This window comes from Pristiophorus japonicus, chromosome 22 (genome assembly GCF_044704955.1).
Source record: "Pristiophorus japonicus isolate sPriJap1 chromosome 22, sPriJap1.hap1, whole genome shotgun sequence".
In the NCBI taxonomy this organism is placed as follows: domain Eukaryota; kingdom Metazoa; phylum Chordata; class Chondrichthyes; family Pristiophoridae; genus Pristiophorus; species Pristiophorus japonicus.
Window position 1 is genome coordinate 26178828 of NC_091998.1, and position 25480 is coordinate 26204307.

General features: G+C 47.8%; 1 protein-coding gene across 1 annotated transcript; it reads right to left on the reverse strand.

Moving 5' to 3' along the window:
- Positions 1-206: 206 nt before the first annotated feature.
- Positions 207-23711, reverse strand: eif4ebp2 (eukaryotic translation initiation factor 4E binding protein 2). Its single transcript, XM_070865792.1, has 3 exons — positions 23428-23711; positions 9532-9720; positions 207-4485 (listed from the first exon to the last, which is right to left on the reverse strand). The coding sequence occupies exons 1-3, from the start codon at positions 23558-23560 to the stop codon at positions 4454-4456; spliced, it is 354 nt and encodes a 117-aa protein (XP_070721893.1). The 5' UTR covers positions 23561-23711; the 3' UTR covers positions 207-4453.
- Between the last annotated feature and the right edge of the window lie 1769 nt (positions 23712-25480).

A 25480-nucleotide genomic window follows, 5' to 3' on the forward strand; every position in this document is an offset into this window, starting at 1 on the left:
TCTGCTTCCCCTCTTATCCAGATGTGGTGTCTTTTAAACCTCTTGGGAGAATGAAATGCTGAGTGAAGCCAGTCACGATTCAAGCCAAGGACCCTTTGGCCCCAATCGATTAGTCCAACCAACTCTGTGCTTTTAAAAAACACACTAAAGTTGAAAGGTTCCAAAAATTATTTAGAAAACACAAGAAACTGCACTCCAGTTCTGAACACAATATAAAAGGATAAAGTTTATTGTTTTTGGAAACATTATTCCACACAAAGAATATTTTCCCATTGATGATAAATCCAGGCAGTACCAACATACCCAGAGTAACACCCAGCCACAGAAAGCTTGCCAACAGATGTGAATTGATGAGGAGATGAGGAATAATGGAGGGGGCACCCTCACCACGAGAGGATGTGGGAATCCTGTTCACACTGCGATAGTGAACGTGGCCAGTATTTCAATGGCTCTTTGAACCCAGTGACAATGCTAGGTAGGTGGGATCGAATATCCTGTCGTGCTATACGAGGGTTACCAACCCTCCAGGATTGGCCTGGAGTCTCCAGGAACCGAAGGCTGAAATTAAGGACACTGCTGGCTGCGAGCAACCCAGTGAAATATCAGAGGGGGCAATAAAAAAAAAATGGTGTTTTAAATTTTTGGGGGAACTTTTGTCCATTATGGGAAAAGGGCCGTTTGACAGACAGGTCAAGAATCATCCAATTGGGTAATGCCATCTATTCGCTTTCTGATTGGTGCGGGAACGCTGCGCATCACATGGTTGGAGGCAGGAGGTCATGAGATGACAGCTCCAGGAATGTGTCTACCCGGAGTTGGCAACCCGAGGCTGTATTCCCGGGCTGGAAACAGGAGGCAGGAAAACAGTCAGCTATGCACCATCAGCTCCCGCTAACTTCCACAAGTGATGCGCTCCAAAGGTCAATGCAAAGGAAACCAACTTCTCTGGGTTCCAAGAGCCGCAGATATTAGGCGTAACCTCGGACGTCACGCGATTAGGAAGTGCAATTGGTTGAAAGGAGGTGAACTGCAACCTAGGCACTGGAATAGGGACCAGGCCAACCTCCCAGGCACTGGCCCTTATTGTTACTGTTTATTCCACCACCGACCCACACCATTCTCCTACCGCCCCCCCCTCCCCCGTCACAGAATGGGAGTATTAGCTTTTATTGTAAATCTGTGAGCCAACCTGTTGACTTACTCGGTCCATATGCTGCCACACACACGTACACGCACCCTGCATGCCATGTCGACAGTACGTGCGATGTTGGTACAGTCCTGCCCTTTCAAATTCCTCTTCGCCTTAGAGTATGGCCGCGCTCATATGGTATCTTACCCAAGTGCCCTTCAGCATACCAACCCGAGACAGCGAGTGTTGGCTTGCTGTTCACCCATGAGGGCATCACAGCCAACCTTCATCCTATGAGGAGTGCAACCTCTAGTATTGTCCAAGAATATGGATACTAGTTACAGGGCTCCCACAGTCACTACTCTAGCTCAGGGCAGCTAACTCAGCAAAGACGAGCGATTGAATCTGGAGCCTTCCGCGCCTGAAACGGCACAAGTACATAACATCTCAATTTTAAAAGCTGCCTTGATGGGTTGTTGGATGGTTCGGTGGTGCAGAATTCGAAGGGAATAGGAAGTCCCAGAGTTTAATCGCCACCGCTAATATTGGGCGACGGGGGGGGAGGCAAGGGCTGTACAACTGGCTTAATTGAGCCCAAAGGTGGAAAACAAATTCACCAATTAAGCTACTTATAAATCGCACGACCACATTAGAAGATTCACAGCGTGTAGTGGAGGATCAGGATTGGGTGCCATCAGCCTGCAGTCAAATAGCTGGTCAATAACTTTCGAGACTAAGGCAGGCGGCATTTGCAGAATCATACTGGAGCTCAAGTCAACACTTTCAGGGAGGAAATCGAGTGAACGATGGGGATGGGCTGGAAATCTAACTGCCCTCCCCCTCACACCTTGAGAAGTTATAAAGGGAGCATGAGTGAGCATTGATAAATCCACAGCAGTAAGGGCACAGGAAATAGCAGGGGCCACGATTCGGAGAGAATGACGCCCCATCTTTATCCACCAGCAACTTTACCGGGGAGAGCACAACGCCGCAAAATGGTGGCAGCACTTCCAAACCCAACCCTGTAACTCGGGTACAAGATGGCCGCCCTCAGTTAGAGGTGCAGGAGACAATGATCTGTGTGCAGGAGGCAGCCCTACTCCGGGCTACAACTTGCTGGAAGGGCCCAGGTACCTTGCCTAATCTGGGCTACATTGGCCGATTTGAGCCAAGCAGGCAGAAGGGGCACTAAAGTTGGCCCGGTACCCTGGGGGGGTAAAAGGGATGGCAGGAGACGGACGAAAAGTCAATCAGGATTCAAGATCTGAAACAAAAGTTGGATGTTTCTGAGATCTGCTTCTGTGCGACTTGTGTGTTTTGAGGTGAAAACACGGTGTCCGAACAGACACTAAATGGTGGTGAAACGAAACTGGTCTCAACCAATAAAAAGGTCTCTTTTATAAAGTGACGCAAACACCATTTCTGTGCCGAAAAACAATTATCGGACACTCAAAGGAGAGTCACGGTGCCAGCGTGCGTCATGCTGGTTATTGGAGCAAGTTGCAAAATTAAAAAAATCCGTAATTTACCACACAATCTTTTTTGCCAATTGAGTTGATCTCCACCAGCAGCTGATTTTTTATTACATTTGTTCAGAGTATGAATTACTTACAGCGGCAACACAGTGACGTTCCTGCCTCAAGATCCATTGAAAACAAAATGGCACCCGCTGCCCGTTACAAAGAACAGAAAATGCTAGAGGCGTACACGTCGATCAGCACCTGCGAGAGAAAGATAGGCCCAAAGTCCAGGTGACACCCTTCAGCTGGGGCAGCTGGAGATTCTCGTTTTATTTAAAAAATAAATGACTAGAGAGTGGAATTCTCTCACACAAACCATTGTTGAAGCAGAGCGCATTCATTCTTTTAGAAAAAAAAAGGAGATTTGGTTACTTTAAGAGGAACGAGGAGAGTGGGATTAGATAGACAGCTCATATGGAGGGGAATCATGGGCGGAGACTTGATGGGCCGAATGGCCTGTTTCGGAGTTGTGACATTCTACGATCAGAGTTCCAAAGCAGAGTCTTCCCTCCCCGAGTGCTAACTTGTCTCCCTCTTCCCGCTACCGACAGATCGGACGTGTATGTCCAACCGTCTCCAGTTTTTAAAAATCAAGAATTAAGCTTCAACTCGAGACTGAATCCCTGCACCACCCCCCCCCCTCCCTCCCGATACAGGCAATGCCAAGGTGGTACTACATCTTCCAAATAGTAAACGCTAAAACTCACCAACCCAAACACTTAAATGTGGAAAATGTTACATAAAATGCTTCAGAAAAAAAAAGGACAAATACTACAAACCTCCACGCACTCGAGGATCTGAGCCAACCTGGCGGAACCAACTACAGTATTATCTCAACTCTGCCCACCAGATAAATACAAGATGGGCCCATTCATTGACATTGCTAACAAAAAAGTTTCCAAATCTAGCAATTAGCTGGCCACGGTATAAACACAGGACCACACAGTTCCCAGTGGGCAAGCTGCCATGAACGGCAGACATCGCCAAGAATACACACCCACGCTCTTCCCATTCAGGCCAAGATGCGGATTTAATTGTGCCTTGCTTGGACCTGCACGGTTTCCTGTTCACAGGAGGGAAGTGTATCAGGGATGTGCGCCAGCTTGAACATGAAGCGGTGGAAAGACATGGAGGACGCGGACATGCAACTCGTTCATCAACAAATCCCACTGCTTTAAAAGAAAACTTTCGGAACATTAGCTTAAAAAGAAACACTGAAGGCTTGCGAATTCAATGGATTACAATTAAAACAGATAAGCAAGGAGCTCACTGTGGGTTTTCGCAGAACCCAACGCAAAATTCCACATCATTCCACAATTAAAAAAAGTAAAGGACAACATAATGGCTTTGTAGCAAAACCCCTTTCAACCACAATTTAAAAGGAAACATTATTCTCAGCCGCGATATACCGTGTTGCATTATGGAAACTGCTTCAAATTGCTTTGCGTACAAATTGTTTTAAAAAATAATTTTCTTTTGTCCATTAACAAAACTTTCATCTTTCTCTCTCTCTCTCTCCCTCTCAACAAAAGGGCGATTTTGTTCCCCCATTATTTCCAAGAATCCGGTGGATAATGAGGACCAACTTATTTCGCTGCAAAAAACATGATTTAAAGGTCATGTGGACGAAGTGGAAATGTTGCAGGGTTGACCGCAGGCCACAGGCAGAACTTATTGGCGTGAACTTTTTTTTGGCAGATTTCAGGAGAGCTGGTGAGCCACCGAGAAGAGCCAGGCGTTTGGAACCACAAGCCAGGTCGTCGAAGCGTCGGGAAGTGGAGTCTGCAGTCAGTGCACGGATAGCTCAGATGTCCATCTCAAACTGAGCATCCTCCCCTGGAACAAGGAACAGAGGTCACCCGTCAATACCTTGGTGCGTAAACTATTTAAAGCGGGATCAGAGGAGGTGCTTGTCGAGTCAAGGGGGGGGGGGGGGGGGGGGGGGGAAATCACCACCAATCAGACCGAGGCTTAAGCAACGAAAAAAAAGCACAACCTGGTTAATAATATGCACGGGGGGCCATTTCAGCTTTAATTGCAGTTCAGGTCCAACAACTTACCTCAATCAGTGTGGGACCCAGAGCCACATCAAGGGGCCTCAACCTAATTTACACACGTGCCAGTGACTTTACAAAGAATGAAAAAAAAAAGTTTGCGTTTATATAGCAACTTTCACCTCCTCAGGACATCCCACACCGTTTCACAGCCAATGAATGAAGCGTAGTCATTGTTGCGAACACGGAACCAAGACGTCAGCCTCTCGCCTCTCTTCAGTGACACAAGCGCATTATCTCGGCTGACTCTTTAGTTGGCCCCATGGCATTGCTTTGCATCTGTGTCACACCAGATGCAACAAATGCAGTGACTTGCTCTGGGACTGTACCGGTCTGCTCACGTGGTCCTCACGAGCTGGATGTGCCAAGGGGCTGGTTGTGTGCAAATTGGCTGCCTACATTACAACAGTGACTACTCTGGGGCATCCTGAGGTTGTGAAAGGCACTATATAAATGCTCTTTTTAAGCAGAGCAAGTACGCACAGACATCAATGAGATAAACGTACAGACAATCCGGTTCAGCGATGTTGGCTGAGGATGGGCCAAGACATTGGGGATAACTCCACTGCTCGTCGTCGAAAAGACCCATGGGATCTTTTACAGCCGCCATGGCAGATGTGGCTTCGGTTCAATGTTTCATCAGAAAGACAGCACCTCTGCCAGTGCAGCACCAACTCAGTACTGCACGGAAGTGTCAGCCTAGACTAACTGTGGCTCAGTGGGTAGCACACTTGCCTCGGAGTCAGAAAGTTGTGGGTTCCAGTTCCACTTCAGGGACTTGAGCACATAAATCTAAGCTGAGGGAGAGCTACAACATCAGAGGTGCCACCTTTCGGATGAGACATTAAACCAAGGACCTGTCTGCCTTCTTATGTGAACGTAAAAGATCGCATGGCACTATTTCGAAGAGCAGGGGAGTTCTCCCCGATGTCCTGGCCAATATTTATCCCTCAGTCAACATAACAAAAACAGATTATCTGATCATGATTGCAGCACATCACCAGTCAAAATCGAGTCCGATCGGAGAGCTCGAATGGGCGCAGGTGCCAGTGAATTCCAGGAAATCCCCTCAAGTCGGGAAAAAACGCAACATTATGGAACTGCTGTTTGGCCAAGTCACGGTTTGGCATCGGGCCTGTACACAGTCTCTGTTCCTCAGCCTGCACACCCCGAGTGTCTCCAAGACCTCCGCCATCGGGCCATGTCCACAGCGATGGTCACGGCACCCATTTAAATTCCACTTGCTGTCTTCACCGCCTCAGGGGAGGCCAGCCCCTCTTATATTGCTGAAGAACACCCCAGGGAACCACCCACCGATACACACCGGCTGCAGTGTTCCGATACCCTGTTCCCCAGCCCGATTTGCCGGCCCGTTTGTTTCATCGGGTGGGGGGAAAAAATGGCGGACTGGGAGCGGAAAATTGTTGCCAGTGCGTCTGGTGTAGACAAGTTAGTGCACCAATCGCGAGGCTGGGTCAGGTAGCACTGGCGATAAGGGGGCAGACAGTAAAAAGATAAAGACTTAAGAACATTAGAAATAGGAGCAGGAGTCGGCCATTCGGCCCCTCGAGTCTGCTGCGCCATTCAATGAGATCATGGCTGATCTTCTACCTTCCACCTTCCCGCCCTATCCCCACATCCCTTCATTCCCAAAACGTTCTCGACCTCGGTCTTGAATATACTCAATGACTTAACATCCATAGCTCTCTCGGGTAGAGAATTCCAAAGATTCACAACCCTTTGAGAGAAGAAATTTCTCCTCATTTCTAAATGGGCGACCTTTTATTTGTGACCCCGTGTTCTAGATTCCTCAGCCAGGGGAAACATCATCTCAGCATTAACCCGGTCAAGCCCATTAAGAATTTGATAAGTTTCAATTAAATCACCTCTCATTCTTCTAAACTCTGGTGAATATAGGCCTAGTCTAATCAATCTCCCCTCATAGGGCAATCCCCTCATCCCAGGAACCAGTCTCGTGAACCTTTGTTGCACTCCCTCGAAGGCAAGTATGTCTTTCCTTGTGTAAGGAGACCAGAACTGTACACAGTACTCAGGTTTGGCCTCACCAACACCCTGTATAATTGTAGTTAGACTTCTTTACTCTTATACTCTAATCCCTTTGTAACAGAAGCTAACATACCTTTTGCTTTCCTAATTGCTTGTTGTACCTGCACGTTAACGTTCTGTGATTATGTACAAGGACACCCAGGTCCTTCTGAATGCAAACATTTCCCAGTGTCTCACCATTCAAAAAATATTCTGCTTTTTTGTTTTTCCTGCCAAAGTGGATAACGTCACACCTCCCCACATTTGCCATGTTCGTGCCCACTCAGTCAACCTGTCGTTATCTCTGAAACCTAGTTGCGTCCTCCTCACAGCTTAGTTGCCCACCGAACTTTGGATCATCAGCAAACTTGGATACGTTACACTCAGTTCCTTCATCGAAGTCATTAATATAGATTATAAATAGCGGAGGCCCAAGCACTGATCCTTGCATTACCCCGCTAGTTAGAGTCTGTCAACCCAAAAAAGTCCTGTTTATTCCTACTCTCTGTTTTCTGTCCATTAACCGATTCCTCAGTCCTTGCTAATATATTAACCCCAATCGCATGAGTCCTAATTTTCTGTAATAACCTCGTGTGTGGCACCTTATCGAATACTTTTTGAAAATCCAAATATACTACATCGACTGGTTCCCTCTTATCCATCCTACTAGGTACATCTTCAAAACAAACACGATTTTCCTTTCATAAAACCATGCTGACTCTGCCTAATCATATTAAGATTTTTTAAGTGCCTTGTTACCACATCCCTAATAATAGATTCTAGCATTTTGTGTACTGCTGATGTCAGGCCAACTGGCCTAAATTTCCCCATTTTTTTCTCTTCCTCCTTTCTTAAACAGTGGGGTTGTGTTTGCTACCTTCCAATCATTGGGGACTGTTCTAGAATCTAGGGAATTCTGGAAGATTAATACCAGTGCATCCACTATCTCTGCAGTCACCTCTTAAAACCCCAGGAGGCAAGTCGTCAGCTCCAGGGGAATTGTCGCCACTTAGTCCCATCAATTTCTACAGTACTATGTCTTTACTTATACTGATTTCTTCAAGTTCCTCATTCTCTCTAGACCCTTGGTCTTATTTCCGGAATGTTTTTTATGTCTTCCACCATGAAGACAGATACAAGGTATTTGTTTAATATCTCTGCCATTTCCTATTGCCCATTATAATTTCTCCTGTCTCTGCCTCTAATGGGCCCACATTTAATTTCACTAATCTCTTCCTTATTACATACCTATAGAATCATTTACAGTTCGCTTTTATGTCTCTTGCTAATTTACTCTCATTCTTTTTTCTCTTTCCTGATCAATTTCTTGGTCCTCCTTTGCCCAATCTTCCGATCCTCAGGCTTACTGCTCTTTTTAGCAACATTATAAGCCTCTTCCTTTGATCTAATATGATCTTTAACTGCTCTGGTTAGTCACAGTTGGACCACTTTTCGGCTGTGATTTTTGTATCTTAAAAGGAATGTATATTTGTTGTAAATTATGTATTAATTCTTTAAATGCTCGTCATTGCTTGTCTACTGTCATAACTTTTAATGTAGTTTCCCAATTTACCTTAGCCAGCTCGCCCCTCATATCTACGTAATATGAAGATGTGGTTGCAAAGTGACCAAGGTCGAATGGGACCCTGGAGAGGGGAGACTACCAATTAGTAGATGATCAAAAAATTGGTGGAGGTATTTAATACTTTGCATCTGTCTGTACTAAAAAGAGAAAGATAATGGAGAGGAGGTGAATCCGGAAGTGGTTGAGCACTCAGTTCAGGTGACATTATGATGCACAAAAAGGAAAACTTAGCTAAAGGAAGACAAAGCACAAGGGCCTGATAGGATATATGCCAAGGGAGATGTTGAAGGCAATCGCCAACATCCTAGCGATTATATTTTGGGGTTCTATTGAGTATGGGCGTGAGCTGGAGGATTTGGGAGAGGCCCATGTCATACCCAGAGATGGAGCTTCTGAGTAATTACAGGCCTGTTACTTTTACAACAAGCTGCATTTATATAGAGCCTTAAATGTAGAAACACGTCCTAAAGCGCTTCACAGAAGCGTAACTAGACAAAGATAGACACTGAGCCCAAGGAGGGAATATCAGAACAGGTGACCAATAGCTTGGTCAAAGAGGTAGGTTTTAAGGAGAGACTTAAAATAGGAGGAAAAAACAGAGGCGGAAAGCTTTAGGGAGGGAATTCCAGAGCTTAGGGCCCAGGCAGCTGACAAAACGTACAAAAAAAGAGTGTATCTACCAAATGACTGGCTGCATCCGTGTTATTTTCTGACTCAAACTGCACTAGACGCTATTGGGCCTCCAACCGTTACCAAGCCAGGTCGAAGAGGTAATGATTCTGGTAATCCTGTGAATTCTGGAGTTGGAGGGTAGTGCACTCACAGTATCGACCTACTCCAGGGGATGTTACAGATAGAGAGCGGAGTGAGAGGAAAATGGACAGGAGTGAGGAAAAAGCAATCTGAAGAATGGAGGGACAGAAAACAAGACAAGAGAGATTGAGTGCGCAAGAGAGCGCGTATGAAAGAGAGCACAAGTGACTGAGTGTACACAAGTGTGGCGCTGATGCATTGAATAAAAACTATAGTTAGGAGTACACGCACTGGACCAGTAACCATGGTTACTGCACTTATATGTTGCTAATACATACTGCTCATCATTATCACCCATCACTTCCAATTTAACATTTATGAATTTAGAATTAAAACTTTAGTAAACGCCAGTCACGCCGCGGTTTATTTATTGCCGAATCTCACCGGAGGTCGATTTCCCCTCACGGTTATTGCCTCCACAGTGGCCGGCATCGTTCGCTTCTGCCTTGGTATCTTCAGCAATGCCGGGGGTAGTAACTCCTGGGATGTGCGGGAGGTAACGAGGCGGGGTCTTCGCAACTGGGGAATGGCGACACTCCATAAGGAATTTCCGATCATAAATAATCCGGGTGCCTGAAACAAATTCATTAAACGTCACCGAACATGTCAAACTAAACTAAACATCCCGCTCAGCTGCCATTCCCTCAACTGTTTGAAGAGGGCACGAACATTACAGAAAAAAAAAATTGTGTTGAGACTTTTAACAAGTCTACGACATCAGACCTCATTCATTCACACTTTAGGAAGAACGCCAAGGCCTTGGAGCGGGTGCAGTGGAGATTTACTAGAACGGTACCAGTGATGAGGAACTTCAGTTATGTGGAGCGAGATGCATCCATGGGGGAGGGAGTTTATGATAGGAGCACCAACATTTATAATTTTAACCCCGAGGGGAGAAGGAGAGAAGACAATAATATGGCCAGCTGGGCTGGACTCCGTAGGGGTGGGACAACAGCTTTTAATTTCCAAATTTATTCTTGTTTTATTTTGAAGTAAATCACTGCTTGGGTCACGATGTTCTGGGCAAGGGAAGGCATTCAATTGCGATGGGTTTGGAGCCGCTAGCTGGATCAAGGTCTGGTAGATGGGTCAGCCCAAAAGAAGATACCAGAGCCTCAGAACTTGAAGGGCAACCATGCCAGCCATTGGGGCAGACACACGACCCACAGCTCCCCCCTCCCCTCAGTGGCCTATCGCTCCACTTGTACATGGAAAAACACGGGACTGAAGAAATCCCTCCGGAGTCAAACCCAAAAATACATCAAAGGCACAAACAACGTATTGTGTTGCCGTGCCAAATACAGAAACTCCATTCACAAACCGCTCTCTGGCATACACAACGGCTCCCAGGCAAAACCTACACATCAAACCTATTGCTCATTCTCCCAAATAGGACTATATTGTAAAGCAATACAGCAATTTATCTGGAAATACAAAGACAGGACAAAGGCCACCTTGCCCCACAAAACCATCTTTTCCTTCACTTTCAAGTGGGCCAACTCCAGCTTCTGGCTATGCAGATTGTTCTCAATCCGCAGTCCCCGTTCATCCCAGCCCTCCGACATTCCCCTTGCAATCCAAGACTCTCTGGCTCAACGTGATGCATATTCCTTTGTCAACACTGGGCACAGTCAGTGTTCTAAAAACAAACTCCCACAGCTCCTGCTTTGGAGTCGCCTGATTCACAGGGTCTCAACAGCGGGGCCACCCGCTTCCTGCGGAGCCCTGAGCAAGTTCACGTTTGCAATTCCCAAACAATCACTCAGCGTGAATGTAGCCCAACGCTTTTTGGTTCACGTGTCGATTGGCTTCACATTGCAATGGGCCCATGTGACCAACCATTAATGGTCAAGGATGGAACAGGAGTCCCAACACCTGCCAGTCATCTCAATTGATGCCCTTTGTACCAATCCCAGGCAACCAAAGCTCGTTACTTTGGATATACGGCACAGAAACAGGCCATTTGGCCCAACCAGTCCATGCCAGCGTTTATGCTCCACTCGAGCCTCCTCCCTTCTTTTCTCATCTAACTCCATCAGCATAACCCTCTATTCCCTTCTCCCTCATATGCTTGTCTAGCCTCCCCTTAAATGCACCTATATTCCCTTCAACCACTCCCTGTGGTAGCGAGTTCCACATTCTCAGCACTCTCTGGGTAAAGAAGTTTCTTCTGAATTCCCTATTGGATTCCTTTAATTCCCTCCTTGATTTCTTGTTTATTACATTTCCACCTGATGGAAAAAGGCACAGTGTGACTACTCCTCAATTGCAGTGCTCAAGACTGGGCTACACCAATGAACGGCTTACAAAACAAGTCCAATTCCTCAGATGCAGAAGGCAGTCGAGTAGATTTGGTCAGTAATAATCCCAGCTGATTGTTCGGACTCATAGTGGAGGCCTTCCTACCACTGGGGTTTTGAATATCTCCAGTTACCCTGCAAACATTCCGGCACGACAACATTCATAGAATAATGGGAACATCTGATGGTGCATGAACAGTCACCAAAACCCAACCTGCCCACAGCCAAATACTGACACGGGAGTTGGATGAATAGCTTTATCTACACTACACAGACTTACTTGGAGTGTACACTATCTATTATTCTATAACTAGTGGGTACCAGCACACAGCCCGGGCACAAACATAGATGCCAACTGTAAGCTTAAACTGGCAACAGTCACTGGCTTGCAGGAAAAGATTTTGCTGGAATTATCCAGTAACAACTAATCAGAGGGCAGGATTGGAGTCAGCAAGAACCAGATTAGCTGCAGCCCGTCAGTATCAGTCAAACTCGCTGGAGGACAGGATTTAAGCCCATCAGAATCAGATGTTACTTTCTCTCAAGTTAGAGGTAGAAAAAAAATTAAAGTGAGGATTTTACAAGTTGCAATGTTACCTGTTCAAGCAGTTAAGTTCTGAGTGACATCAGTTTGGGTTTACTTAATAATTAGACCATGTTGCTTTAAAGAGACACAGTTTTACTATTGAATTATTGTGAATTATAGTAACTTGTAGTTATATAGCATCTTTAACATAGTAAAATGCCCCAAGGTGCTTCACAGCACTGAGCCAAAGAAAGATATTAGGACAGGTGACTAAAAGCTTGGTCAAAGAGGTAGGTTTTAAAGGAGCATCTTAAACAAGGAAGGGTGGAGAGGTTTAGAGAGGGAATTCCAGAGCCTAGGGACGAGGCAGCTGAAGGCACGGCCACCAATGAGGCACAAAGGAAGTGGGGGATGCACAAGAAGTCTTCTTGGAGGGTTGTAGGACTGGAGGAGGTTACGGAGCTGGGGAGCGGTGAGATTGCGAAGGGGGTTGAAGGAATTTTAAAATGGAGGCGTTGGTCTTCCGGGAGCCAATGTAGGTCAGCGAGCACAGGGGTGGTGGGTGAAGGGGACACGGGCAGCAGAGTTTTGGGTGGTCTTATATTTATAGAGGATGGAAGGCCAGTAGAAAGAGCATTGGAATAGTTGAGTCTGGAGGTAACAATGGAATGGATGAGGGTTTCAGCAGCAGATGAGGTGAGGCAGGGAGGAGACGGAGAAAGAAGTGAAAATGGTGGGAAAGCAAGGGTTTTTCTGGGGATCAAAGTTATCGAACAGAACCAAAGCATACTGACTCTCGCACTGAAAGTAATGGAGAGCGGGAAGGGAAATGGAGTTGAGGCCAAGATCAGATCAGCCATGATCTTATTGAATGGAGGAGCAGGCTCGAGGAGCCGAATGGCTTACTTGTGCTCCTATTTCTTATGTTCTTATGTAATGGGCATCAAAACAGGAGATAGGTATGTGATTGAGCAGTTCGATAGCTGAAGAAGCATTATGTTGAATGGAGGGCCAAGGGTTAGACAGTTATGGAGTTTGAAAGTGACTGGGGGGCAGGGGGGGAGGAAGTGGGGTTGGAAGGAAGGAAATGATCAGAGTTGGCTTCAGCGGTGATTGAAAGGACAGGCATAGAGGCCACATGAGATGGCGAGGTTGATGGGGTTGGACATGAACGTGGGGCGAGAGGTTAGTGGAGGATAGGTGGCCAGTGAATTCAGAGGACAGAGGGCAAGGTAAATTGATATGGAGGCTGAAATCGCCGAGGGAGAGAAGTCGCGCAGTGCAGTGGCTGAGGGAAGAAATCAGGGAAAATATCTCAGCAAGAAACCTGGGTTTAGGTGGGCGGCCAAGGAGGTTAAAGGAGAGGCAAAAAGGGATGAAGCAAGGCGAAATGCTCAAGGGAGACAGAGGTGCCAGAGGAATAGGGGGCAGACCAAGGTGAGGCATGGTGAGAAGGACTACATTGCCACCACATTGGTTTTGTCGGGGAAGGTGGTGGATGGTATAGCCAGGCGGGACAGGGCGTAGCCAAGCCGGGGGCGGGGGGTGGCGGGGGCCATCACTACTCAGTGAAATTTCGGTCAAGGCCATGATATAGACACATAGAAAATAGGTGCAGAAGGAGCCATTTGGCACTTCGAGCCTGCACCACCATTCAATAAGATCATGGCTGATCATTCACCTCAGTACCCCTTGCCTGCTTTCTCTCTATACCCCTTGATCCCTTTAGCCGTAAGCGCCATATCTAACTTCCTCTTGAATATATCCAGTGAACTGGCCTCAACAACTCTCTGCGGTGGAGAATTCCACAGGTTAACAACTCTCTGAGTGAAGAAGTTTCTCCTCATCTCAGTCCTAAATTGCTTAACCCTTGTCCTTAGACTATGTCCCCTGGTTCTGGACTTCCCCAGCATCGGGAACATTCTTCCCGCATCTAACCTGTCCAGTCCAGACAATATGTTTCTATGAGATTCCCTCTCATCCTTCTCAACTCCAGTGAATAAAGGCCCAGTCGATCCAGTCTCTCCTCATATGTCAGCCCTGCCATCCCGGAAATCAGTCTGGTGAACCTTCGCTGCACTCCCTCAATAGCAAGAACGTCCTTCCTCAGATTAGGAGACCAAAACTGAACACAATATTCCAGGTGAGGCCTCATCAAAGCCCTGTACAACTGCAGTAAGACCTCCATGCTCCTATACACAAATCCCCTAGATATGAAGGCCAACATACCATTTGCCTTCTTCACCGCCTGCTGTACCTGCATGCCAACTTTCAATGACTAATGTACCACGACACCCAGATCTCGTTGCACTTCCCCTTTTCCTAATCTGCCAATCAGATAATATTCTGCCTTTGTGTTTTTGCCACCAAAGTGGATAACCACACATTTATCCACATTATACTGCATCTGCCATGTGTTTGCCCAATCACCTAATCTGTCCAAGTCATCCTGCAGCCGCTTAGCGTCCTCCTCACAGCTCACACCGCCACCCAGCTTAGTGTCATCTGCAAACTTGGAGATATTACACTCAATTCCTTCATCTAAAATCATTAATGTATATTGTAAATAGCTGGGGTCCCAGCACTGAGCCCTGCGGCACCCCACTAGTCACTGCCTGCCATTCTGAAAAGGACCCATTTATCCCGACTCTCTGCTTCCTGTCTGCCAACCAGTTCTCTAGCCACGTCAGTACATTACCCCCAATACCATGTGCTTTGATTTTGCACACCAATCTCTTGTGTGGGACCTTGTCAAAAGCCTTTTGAAAGTCCAAATACACCACATCCACTGGTTCTCCCTTGTCCACTCTACTAGTTACATCCTCAAAAAATTCCAGAAGACTTGTCTGACTTAGTGTCAGCATAAATCCATGCTGACTTGGACCGATCCTGTCACTGCTTTCCAAATACGCTGCTATTTCATCTTTAATAATTGATTCCAACATTTTCCCCACTACTGATGTCAGGCTAACCGGTCTATAATTACCCATTTTCTCTCTCCGTCCTTTTTTAAAAAGTGGTGTTACATTAGCTACCCTAGTCCATAGGAACTGATCCAGAGTCGATAGACTGTTGGAAAAGTCTATCACCAATGCATCCACTATTTCTAGGGCCATCATCCCTATAAATGCAATCATCCAAAATAAGTTCATAGATAGCAGGAACTACGTGATTAAAACAAACTCCTATCCTTATAAAACTGAATAGCGCCCAACTTACAGCAACTAATGCCGCAGTGGTTCAGATTATATTATATTATATTATATAAATCAAGCTTTAAAAAGTTTTCCTTTATAGGCATTTTCTGGGGCATGAGCAGCTTATTTCCTTCAAGATTACTTGCAGATTTTATTTTGTTCAAGGAGGAGATGATTCTGGGGTGTGAATACATTAACTGGCTTCTCTTCACTATTTCTGTCAGGGGGCACTTACAGAACTGCCAGGGTTTGGAAACCAAGTTTCAGATGGGATTGGCGTTGTGATGAAATGACAGATTCCCAATATTTAGGATTTTACTACAGTATAGTGTTGTGACGTGTGATGCAGACCAATGCTCTGAGAGAGTCACGATGCTCAGCTGCGTTCTATAACTTGAGACAGCAGTTTTCCATTTACGTGGAAGTCATTTTACTGCTGGAGAGCCCGAGTCTACACATCATCCACTAGGAAATAGGAGTAATGTTAGTTAGAGTGTAATAGCTGTAATAGCCGGACTAGAAACAAGTCAGCTCCTGAGGACTGTTCTTGCATGCCTCGTTTTCAAGCACTTTATACAAAATGATTTCACTCTGTAATTATTTTAGTTTTCACTACAAGAACATATGACTGGGAGTCAAAAGAACTTGTACTGAAATGGAAATATTCCTTAGTTTATTTTCTGTTCAAAGCATTCAATAAAAAATGGCGGGAGGCATGTCAGAAGAACAGGAGTAGATCAGCCAGCCTCTCGAGGCTGTTCCGCCATTCAATTAGATCATGGCTGATCTATACCTCAACTCAATATCCCTCAATACCCTTACCCAAGAAAGATCTATTGTTCTCAGTCTTGAAAATTTAAATTGGCCTGCAGCCCTTTGGGAGAAAGAGAGTCATACAGACACATTAAGCATTTGTGCTTTATTATCACCAACACAAAGCTAACTTCAGGTTATCTTCAGGATTTTGAAACAGAAAATGTTCAATATGTACAGCAAGTTGGTCAGCACCTAGAAAGGAAATAAAAACAGGTGAATGTCTGAGTGGCACCTTTCCTCACTTCTACTGTTTCATTTTGATGGCATCCACCCGTACATCTCCTGAAGCTATTGCAAGAGAATACAAATAAAAACAGAATGTTTTGGAAATACTCAGCAGATCAGGCAGCATCTGAAACGTTAAGTGTTTCTCTCAGGTGCTGCCTGACTACTGAGTATTTCCAGCATTTTTTTTTTTAAATTCAGATTTCCAGCATCCGCAGTATTTTGCAAGAGAATACTTTACTTAAAGTTTACTTATAGTTTACTTAAAACCGTTAAATCAGCATCGTCTCAATTCAGGTAATCCCAGTCTTTCTCTGGACAACTATGGATTTGTTGTTCGTTATTCATTCACAGGATGTGGGCGTCGCTGGCAAGGCCAGCATTTATCAGCCAATCCTAATTGCTCGTGAGAAGCAACTGCCTTGAACCGCTGCAGTTTTTTTTGGTCTTGCTAGACTTCAGAAATGATCAAGCAAGAGTCAACCACATTGCTGTGGGTCTGGGGGTCAGACTGTGGGTAAAGATAGCAGATTTCCTTCACCAAGGGCATTGGTGAACCAGATGGTGAAACAACAACAACTTGTATTTATATAGCGCCTTTAACATAGTGAAATGTCCCAGGCGCTTCACAGGAGTATTAAGCTATAACATTTTGACACCGAGCCGCACAAGTAGAAATTAGTGCAGGAAGCTTGGTCAAAGAGGTAGGTTTTAAGAGCGTCTTGAAGGAGGAAAGAGTGGAGAGGTTTAGGCAGAGAGTTCCAGAGCTTGGGGCCTAGGCAACAGAAGGCACGGCCACCAGGGATGCTCAGGAGGGCAGAATTAGAGGAAGGCAGAATTAGAGGAGCGCAGAGATCTCGGGAGGTTGTGGGGCTGTAGGAGATCAGAGATAGGGAGAGGGCGAGACCATGGAGGGATTTAAAAATAAGGATGAGAATTTTGAAATTGAGGCGTTGTTTATTCGGAAGCCAAAATAGATCAGCAAGCACAGGAGTGATGGGTGAGCGGGACTTGGTGCAAGTTAGGACACGGGCAGCCAAGTTTGGGATCACCTCTAGTTTACGTAGGGTAGAATGTGGGAGGCCAGCCAGGAATGCTTTGGAATAGTCAAGTCGAGAGGTAACGGCAATTCAGTGGTCACCATTACTGGTACGAGCTTTTAATTAAAATTCTAGATTTTTTTAATTAACTGAATTTAAATAGCCCAGCTGCCGTGGTGGTATTTGAGCTCATGTTTCTGAATCATTAGTATAGGATTACAAAAGAGAGTGGGGGAGGAAGAGAGAGAGAGAGAGAGAGAGAGAGTGGGGGAGGAAGAGAGAGAGAGAGAGAGTGGGGGGGGGAGGAAGAGAGAGAGAGAGAGAGAGAGAGAGAGAGAGAGAGATGGGGGAGGAAGAGAGAGAGAGAGAGAGAGAGAGAGTGGGGGAGGAAGAGAGAGAGAGAGAGAGAGAGAGAGAGAGAGAGTGGGGGAGGAAGAGAGAGAGAGAGAGAGAGAGAGAGAGTGGGGGAGGAAGAGAGAGAGAGAGAGAGAGAGTGGGGGAGGAAGAGAGAGAGAGAGAGAGAGAGAGAGAGTGGGGGAGGAAGAGAGAGAGAGAGAGAGAGAGTGGGGGAGGAAGAGAGAGAGAGAGAGAGAGAGAGTGGGGGAGGAAGAGAGAGAGAGAGAGAGAGTGGGGGAGGAAGAGAGAGAGAGAGAGAGAGTGGGGGAGGAAGAGAGAGAGAGAGAGAGAGTGGGGGAGGAAGAGAGAGAGAGAGAGAGAGAGAGAGTGGGGGAGGAAGAGAGAGAGAGAGAGAGAGAGAGAGTGGGGGAGGAAGAGAGAGAGAGAGAGAGAGAGAGAGAGAGAGAGAGAGTGGGGGAGGAAGAGAGAGAGAGAGAGAGAGAGAGTGGGGGAGGAAGAGAGAGAGAGAGAGAGAAGAGAGAGAGAGTGGGGGAGGAAGAGAGAGAGAGAGAGAGAGAGAGAGAGTGGGGGAGGAAGAGAGAGAGAGAGAGAGAGAGAGAGAGTGGGGGAGGAAGAGAGAGAGAGAGAGTGGGGGAGGAAGAAGAGAGAGAGAGAGAGAGAGGAGTGGGGGAGGAAGAGAGAGAGAGAGACAGAGAGAGTGGGGGAGGAAGAGAGAGAGAGAGAGAGAGAGAGAGAGAGTGGGGGAGGAAAGAGAGAGAGAGAGAGAGAGTGGGGGAGGAAGAGAGAGAAGAGAGAGAGAGTGGGGGAGGAAGAGAGAGAGAGAGAGAGAGTGGGGGAGGAAGAGAGAGAGAGAGAGAGTGGGGGAGGAAGAGAGAGAGAGAGAGAGAGTGGGGGAGGAAGAGAGAGAGAGAGAGAGGAGTGGGGGAGGAAGAGAGAGAGAGAGAGAGTGGGGAGGAAGAGAGAGAGAGAGAGAGAGTGGGGGAGGAAGAGAGAGAGAGAGAGAGGAGTGGGGGAAGAGAGAGAGAGAGAGAGAGTGGGGGAGGAAGAGAGAGAGAGAGAGAGAGAGTGGGGGAGGAAGAGAGAGAGAGAGAGAGTGGGGGAGGAAGAGAGAGAGAGAGAGTGGGGGAGGAAGAGAGAGAGAGAGAGTGGGGGAGGAAGAGAGAGAGAGAGAGTGGGGGAGGAAGAGAGAGAGAGAGAGAGTGGGGGAGGAAGAGAGAGAGAGAGAGAGTGGGGGAGGAAGAGAGAGAGAGAGAGTGGGGGAGGAAGAGAGAGAGAGAGAGTGGGGGAGGAAGAGAGAGAGAGAGAGAGAGAGTGGGAGGAAGAGAGAGAGAGAGAGAGAGTGGGGGAGGAAGAGAGAGAGAGAGGTGGGGGAGGAAGAGAGAGAGAGTGGGGGAGGGGAGAGAGAGAGTGGGGGAGGAAGAGAGAGAGTGGGGGAGGAAAGAGAGAGAGTGGGGGGAGGAAGAGAGAGGGGGGGAGGAAGAGAGAGGGGGGGGGAGGAAGAGAGAGAGGGGGGAGGAAGAGAGAGAGGGGGGGAGGAAGAGAGAGGGGGGAGGAGGAAGAGAGAGAGGGGGGAGGAGGAAGAGAGAGAGGGGGGAGGAGGAGAGAGGGGGGGAGGAGAGGGGGGAGGAGAGAGAGGGGGAGGAGGAGAGAGAGGGGGAGGAGGAGAGAGGGGGGGGAGGAGGAGAGAGGGGGGGGAGAGGAGAGAGGGGGGGGAGGAGGAGAGAGGGGGGGAGGAGGAGAGAGGGGGGGGAGGAGGAGAGAGGGGGGGAGGAGGAGAGAGGGGGGGAGGAGGAGAGAGGGGGGGAGGAGGAGAGAGGGGGGGGAGGAGGAGAGAGGGGGGGAGGAGGAGAGAGGGGGGGGAGGAGGAGAGAGGGGGGGGAGGAGGAGAGAGGGGGGGGAGGAGGAGAGAGGGGGGGGAGGAGGAGAGAGGGGGGGGAGGAGGAGAGAGGGGGGGGAGGAGGAGAGAGGGGGGGGAGGAGGAGAGAGGGGGGGAGGAGGAGAGAGGGGGGGGAAGGAGGGGAGGGGGGGGGGAAGGAGGAGAGAGGGGGGGGAGGAGGAGAGAGGGGGGGGAGGAGGAGAGAGGGGGGGGAGGAGGAGAGAGGGGGGGGAGGAGGAGAGAGGGGGGGGAGGAGGAGAGAGGGGGGGGAGGAGGAGAGAGGGGGGGAGGAGGAGAGAGGGGGGGGGGAGGAGGAGAGAGGAGGGGGGGGGGAGGGGAGGAGGAGAGGAGGGGGGGAGGAGGAGAGAGGGGGGGGGAGGAGAGAGGGGGGGGAGGAGGAGGGAGGGGGGGGAGGAGGAGAGAGGGGGGGAGGAGGAGAGAGGGGGGGGAGGAGGAGAGAGGGGGGGGAGGAGGAGAGGGGGGGGGAGGAGAGGGGGGGGGGGAGAGAGGGGGGGGGAGGAGGAGAGAGGGGGGGAGGAGGAGAGAGGGGGGAGGAGGAGGAGAGAGGGGGGGAGGAGGAGAGAGGGGGGGGAGGAGGAGAGAGGGAGGGGGAGGAGGAGAGAGGGGGGGGAGGAGGGTGGGGAAGGATAGAGAGATAGAGGGGGGGGGAGGAGAGAGAGGGAGGGGGGGGGGGAAGGAGAGAGAGGGAGGGGAGAGAGAGCCAAAATGAAGAAATCCAGGGAAACTCAGAATATATCGGGCGTAACTCTTCAAGTAAGCCAAAAAAATGCTACAGTCATCAGAATGATAAGACCTTCCCATCCCACCAATTCACAGAAGTCTGATTCGCTTCTTCCCCAGTTCTCTCATCACCCCGTCAACTAACATTGCTGCTCGGAGATCAAAACTTGCCACATATTGTGGGTGAGAATTCCCGATCTCCTGAGCTTCATTGCCCACCCTGGACCAGGAGCTTCGGATAGGAACTAGAGGAGCGGCGCTAATTTCTGTCACTGCACGCAAGTCGAAAATATGAATTGTCTACATAACACATGGACAGTCGGAATGTGTCCATCTCCCTTTGGTTATTCTCAAATTTACCCCTCCTGTGAAAAAAGAAAGGAAAAGGACTTGGATTTATATAGCGCCTTTCACGACCACCGGATGTCTCAAAGCGCTTTACAGCCAATGAAGTATTTTTGAAGTGTAGTCACTGTTGTAATGTGGGGAACACGGCAGCCAATTTGCGCACAGCAAGCTCCCACAAACAGCAATGTGATAATGAGCAGATAATCTGTTTTAGTGATGTTGATTGAGGGATAAATATTAGCCAGGACATCGGGGATAACTCCCCTGCTCTTCTTCAAAATACCATGGGATCGTTTCCGTCCACCGAGAGAGAAGGCGTCTCAGCCAAAAGACGGCACCTCTGACAATGCAGCACTCCCTCAGCACTGCACTGGAGTGTCAGCCTGGATTTATATGCTCAAGTCTCTGGAGTCAGACTTGAACCCACAACGTTGTGACTCAGAGGCAAAAGTGCTACCCACTGAGCCACAGCTGACACTAAAGGAGTCATGGACCAGTAATTTCTCACTCTTGCTCAGCCCCCTTCCCATTCAGAATTCAGCTCATCATAACTGTAATATTCCCATGTGCCTCAGATTCCCCAGCCAGATTCTCTATGCCCAGGTGGCCTTGGAGAGGCAACATGCAGTGTACATTTTGGGCCTTTCATGACCACTGGGCACACAGAGTATAGAGCATCTTAGACACTGGCATCATAGCAGATGTCAGCTGTGGCTCAGTGGGTAGCACTCTCACCTCTCGACTCAGATCATCACGGGTTCAAGTCCCACTCCAGAGACTCGAGCACAAAATCCAGGCTGACACTCTAGTGCAGTACTGAGGGAGTGCTGCACTGTTGGAGGTGCTGTCTTTCAGAAGAGACTTTAAACCGAGGCCACGTCTGCCCACTGAGGTGGATGTAAAATTTCAAAGAGCAGAGGGGAGTTAGCGCTGGTATCCTGGTCAATATTTGCCTCTCAGCCAACATCACAAACAGATTATCTGATCACACGGCTGGCTGTCTGTGGGTGCTTGCTGTGTGCAAATTGGCTCCTGCGTTTCCTACGTGACTACACTCCAAAAAGTACTTCATTGGCTGTAAAGCACTTTGGTGCGTCCGGTGGTCGTGAAAGGCGCTATATAAATGCAAGTCTGCGGTTTTTTTTTAAAAACACAAGCAGATGATCTGGTCATTATCTCATTGCTATTTGTGGGAGCTTGCTGTGCGCAAATTGGCTGCTGCATTTCCTCCATTACAAGTGACTAAAACAAAAGTTTTATAGTATAGTATTAGGCAGTCCCTTGTTATCGAGGATGACCCGCTTCCACACCAAAAATAGATGAGTTCACATGTGTTTCAATGAGGGGCCTGACATTCGAGTCCCGAACTACATACTGAAGGGTGGAAGATGCCTGTGCGTGGATTCTTTTAACGGGAGGTGGCTGTTGCACACCAGCCACCACACGGGCTTGACAGAGCTAGGTCTTGATCCAGTGGCAAGGGTTAACCAAGATGACTGGAGACCAAGCTCTGCTGCACGGGCCCAGTGTGCACACATGTTCCTCCTATCCATAGATCGCAGTGTGGGCTGGTCCGTGCTGCCACTGGGCCCCGATCACAATGCTCCTGGGCCCTGATCTCTCACTGCTCCTCCGCCCTGATCAAAAATGGAGCAGTCAGAAACAGGACATCGATTAGTCTCCTCTTATCTCCTTTTAATAAAAGTTTTTGTTGGCTGTTAAACACTTTGGGACATCCTGAGCTCTTGAAAAGCAGTATATGAAAGCCACACTTTAACAAGTGACTGAGTTGGGAAGGTTCACTTTGCTGTTGTGACATTTTTCCCTTGCTGCATTGTTTTACTTTGATTTGGACCACAACATGTTTTTCTTTCTCATTTGTGGTGCTCTTTAAAAACAAAAGGAGGGCGGCGGGGAGCATTTGCTGAGCTGATTCTACCGGCCCTGAATGATCCCATCAAAACACGCCACACCCAGCCCAAGGCAAACCTGCAGAAACTGCCTGGACTCAGTCAGCAGACAAGAGAGCCTAGCCTTGCAAATGGACACATCTGCAAGAGGGAAGAGGAGGCGGGCTCTACCGACAACTATTTGTGCGCGACGGACGGGACGCGATCACGAGTCTAAAACATGAAATCCAACCCCCTGAAAGAGCAGGGGAGGAAGGGGGAAATAAATGTCTGAAAACACAACTCCCCTCCAACACTGTATTTTCAATTAGTTGCATGTTGCATTACAAACCCGGATTAAATGTAAAAAGCATTGGGCGCAGAGATAGAGAGCTCGGTGCAAAGAGGAAATTGACCAAGAAAAGAAAGCGATCAGCGAATCCAGACCCATTTAAAGTCCTGATTTGTACAATTGACCAACAAAAACATGTTTCAATGCAGTAAAATGCGTGCAACATTCTCGCACGGCTGCATTAACTCCGATTCGACCCTGGTACACTTCGAGTTTGCTGTATTTTTGCCAAAAAAATGTACATAATTTAAAAAAAAGTTAACCCCCCGCTCGGTAGCACGAGGTTAAGCTTCTTGCAAAGCGGCCTGCAGCCTTATGTGCGCGTGTGTGCAAATATAGGCGAGCAATGGGGAGCGAAAGTGAACGGGACCCAGCCAAATTTTTATTGCAAAATATTGCACGGAGGGTTATTTATGTTTTGGCAATGGGTTAAAGCCCCCTCTCTCTCGCCCTCCTTCCCTTTGTAATGCAGAGTTAAAGAGCAACACCCGCACTCTGTGAAGCACCAAGGCCCCTCTGCATTTCAGAGATCTAATCACTGCCTAACATGCAAGCCAGCAGAGAGCAGCGGAGGTTGCATTATCACTGGGGGAAGCCGCAATTGCCCCCTTACCTCCGGGAGTGGTGGAGAACAGCGTACCCCCCGGCGTAGTGCAATAGTCATGAGGTAGCTGCGTTGCATCGTTCAGAAGCACAGTCCTGGTGGGGATTACTCGGCATTCACTCTGCTGGCAACTTGCAGACATTTTCCTTTCTCTTTTAAGCAAAAATATCGTTTCAAATGCAACAAAAAAAAATTGTTTCACGGCTTTTGTGGGTTTTTTTTAAACAAGAAGGTCCCTTTCCGTCTTCCACCCGTCAGCACACACGCAGCAGTCGCCTACCAGTGAGGCTGAGTGCAGGCAGCACCACCTACTGGCTAGCCTCTGATGTCTGCAGAAGGAAAGCACTAAACTCACACACACACCCAGAACAAATCTTCATTTGTGGCCATGCAGCAAAGCAAGGCAAAGAGTATGTGACCTTTAAAGGGCCCCTTGCCTTCATAAATCTTTGACAACCTTTTCCTCTTAGTTTATTAATTATACAATGCGATGATTTTGTGACCACTCCCCATCCTACCCTCAAAAAACAAAAAACAATTGCATATAAAGACTTGCATTTATATCACGCCTCTCACGACCGCAGTACAACCCAAAGCACTTTACACCCCAATGAAGTACTTTTGAAGTGTAGTCACTGTTGTAATGTAGGAGCAGCCAATTTGTGCTCAGCAAGCAACAGCAACAATATATATCGCCTTTAATGTAGTGAAACGTCTCAAGGCACTTCACAGGAGCGTTATATAACAACATTTGACACCGAGCCGCATAAGGAGATATTAAGGCAGACTTGGTCAAAGAGGTAGGTTTTAAGGAGTGTCTTAAAGGAGGAAAGAAAGATAGCCGGAGAGGTTTAGGGAGGAAATTCCAGAGCTCAGGCCTCGGCAGCTGAAGGTACGGCCACCAATGCAATTAAAATCAGGGATGCTCAAGAGGCCAGAATTAGAGGAGCAGATATCTCGGGAGGGTTGTGGGGCTGGAGGAAATTACAGAGATAGGGAGGGGTGATGCCATGGATGGATTTGAAAACAAGGATGAACATTTTAAAATCAAGGCATTGCTTAATCAGGAACCAGGGGTGATGGATGAACTGGACTTGGTGCGAGTTAGGACACGAGCAACAGAGTTTACGATGATCTCAAGTTTACAGAGGGAAGAACGTGGAAGGCCAGCATGGAATAGTCAATTCTAGAGGTAACAAAGGCATGGATACGGGCTTCAGCAGCGGATGAGCTGAGGCAAGGGCGGAGTCGGGTGATGTTCTGGAGGTAGAAATAGGCGGTCTTAGTGATGCTGCGGATATATGGTCAGAAGCTCATCTTGGGGTCAACTACGACACCAAGGTTGTGAACAGCCTGATTCAGACAGTTGCCAGGGAGAGGCATGGAGTTAGTGGTGAGGGAACAGAGTTTGTGGCAGGGACCGAAGACAATAGAGGAAATTTCTGCTCATCCAATACTGGATGTTGGACAAGTCTGACAATTTATTGACAGTGGAGGCAGTGGTGGTGAGGTAGAGCTGGGTGCCGTCAACATTAAAAAAATCCATGCAGAGGCATCTTCCACCCTTCAGGATGTAGTTCAGGACCTGGAATATTAGGTCCTTCATTGAAACACCTGTGAACGCATCCTTTTTTGGCATGGAAGCAAGTCATCCTCTTTTCGAGGGACTGCCTATGATGATGATTTGGAAACCGATGCTGTGTTTTCAGATAATGTTGCTGAAGGGCAGCATATAGATGAGAACTAGGAGGGAGCCAAGGATAGATCCTTGGGGGACACCAGAGATAACAGTGCGGGAAGAGAAACCATTGCATGTCATGACTGCAAACGAGGAGATGAGCAGGCAATCTATTTAGGGTGGTTTTGGTTAAAGAGTGATTGTTAGCCAGGACACAAAAAGAACAGAACACAAAACTGTATAATAAAACAAAATCATCATAACAACCTCTTCCCCCATAGCCTTAGGGGGAAATGAAGGGATAGCCATACAAGCCACATGGACCAGAATGCCACATGTTCAATTCTTGGCCAGGACTGAGTTAGCCAATCCTGGGTTGGGACA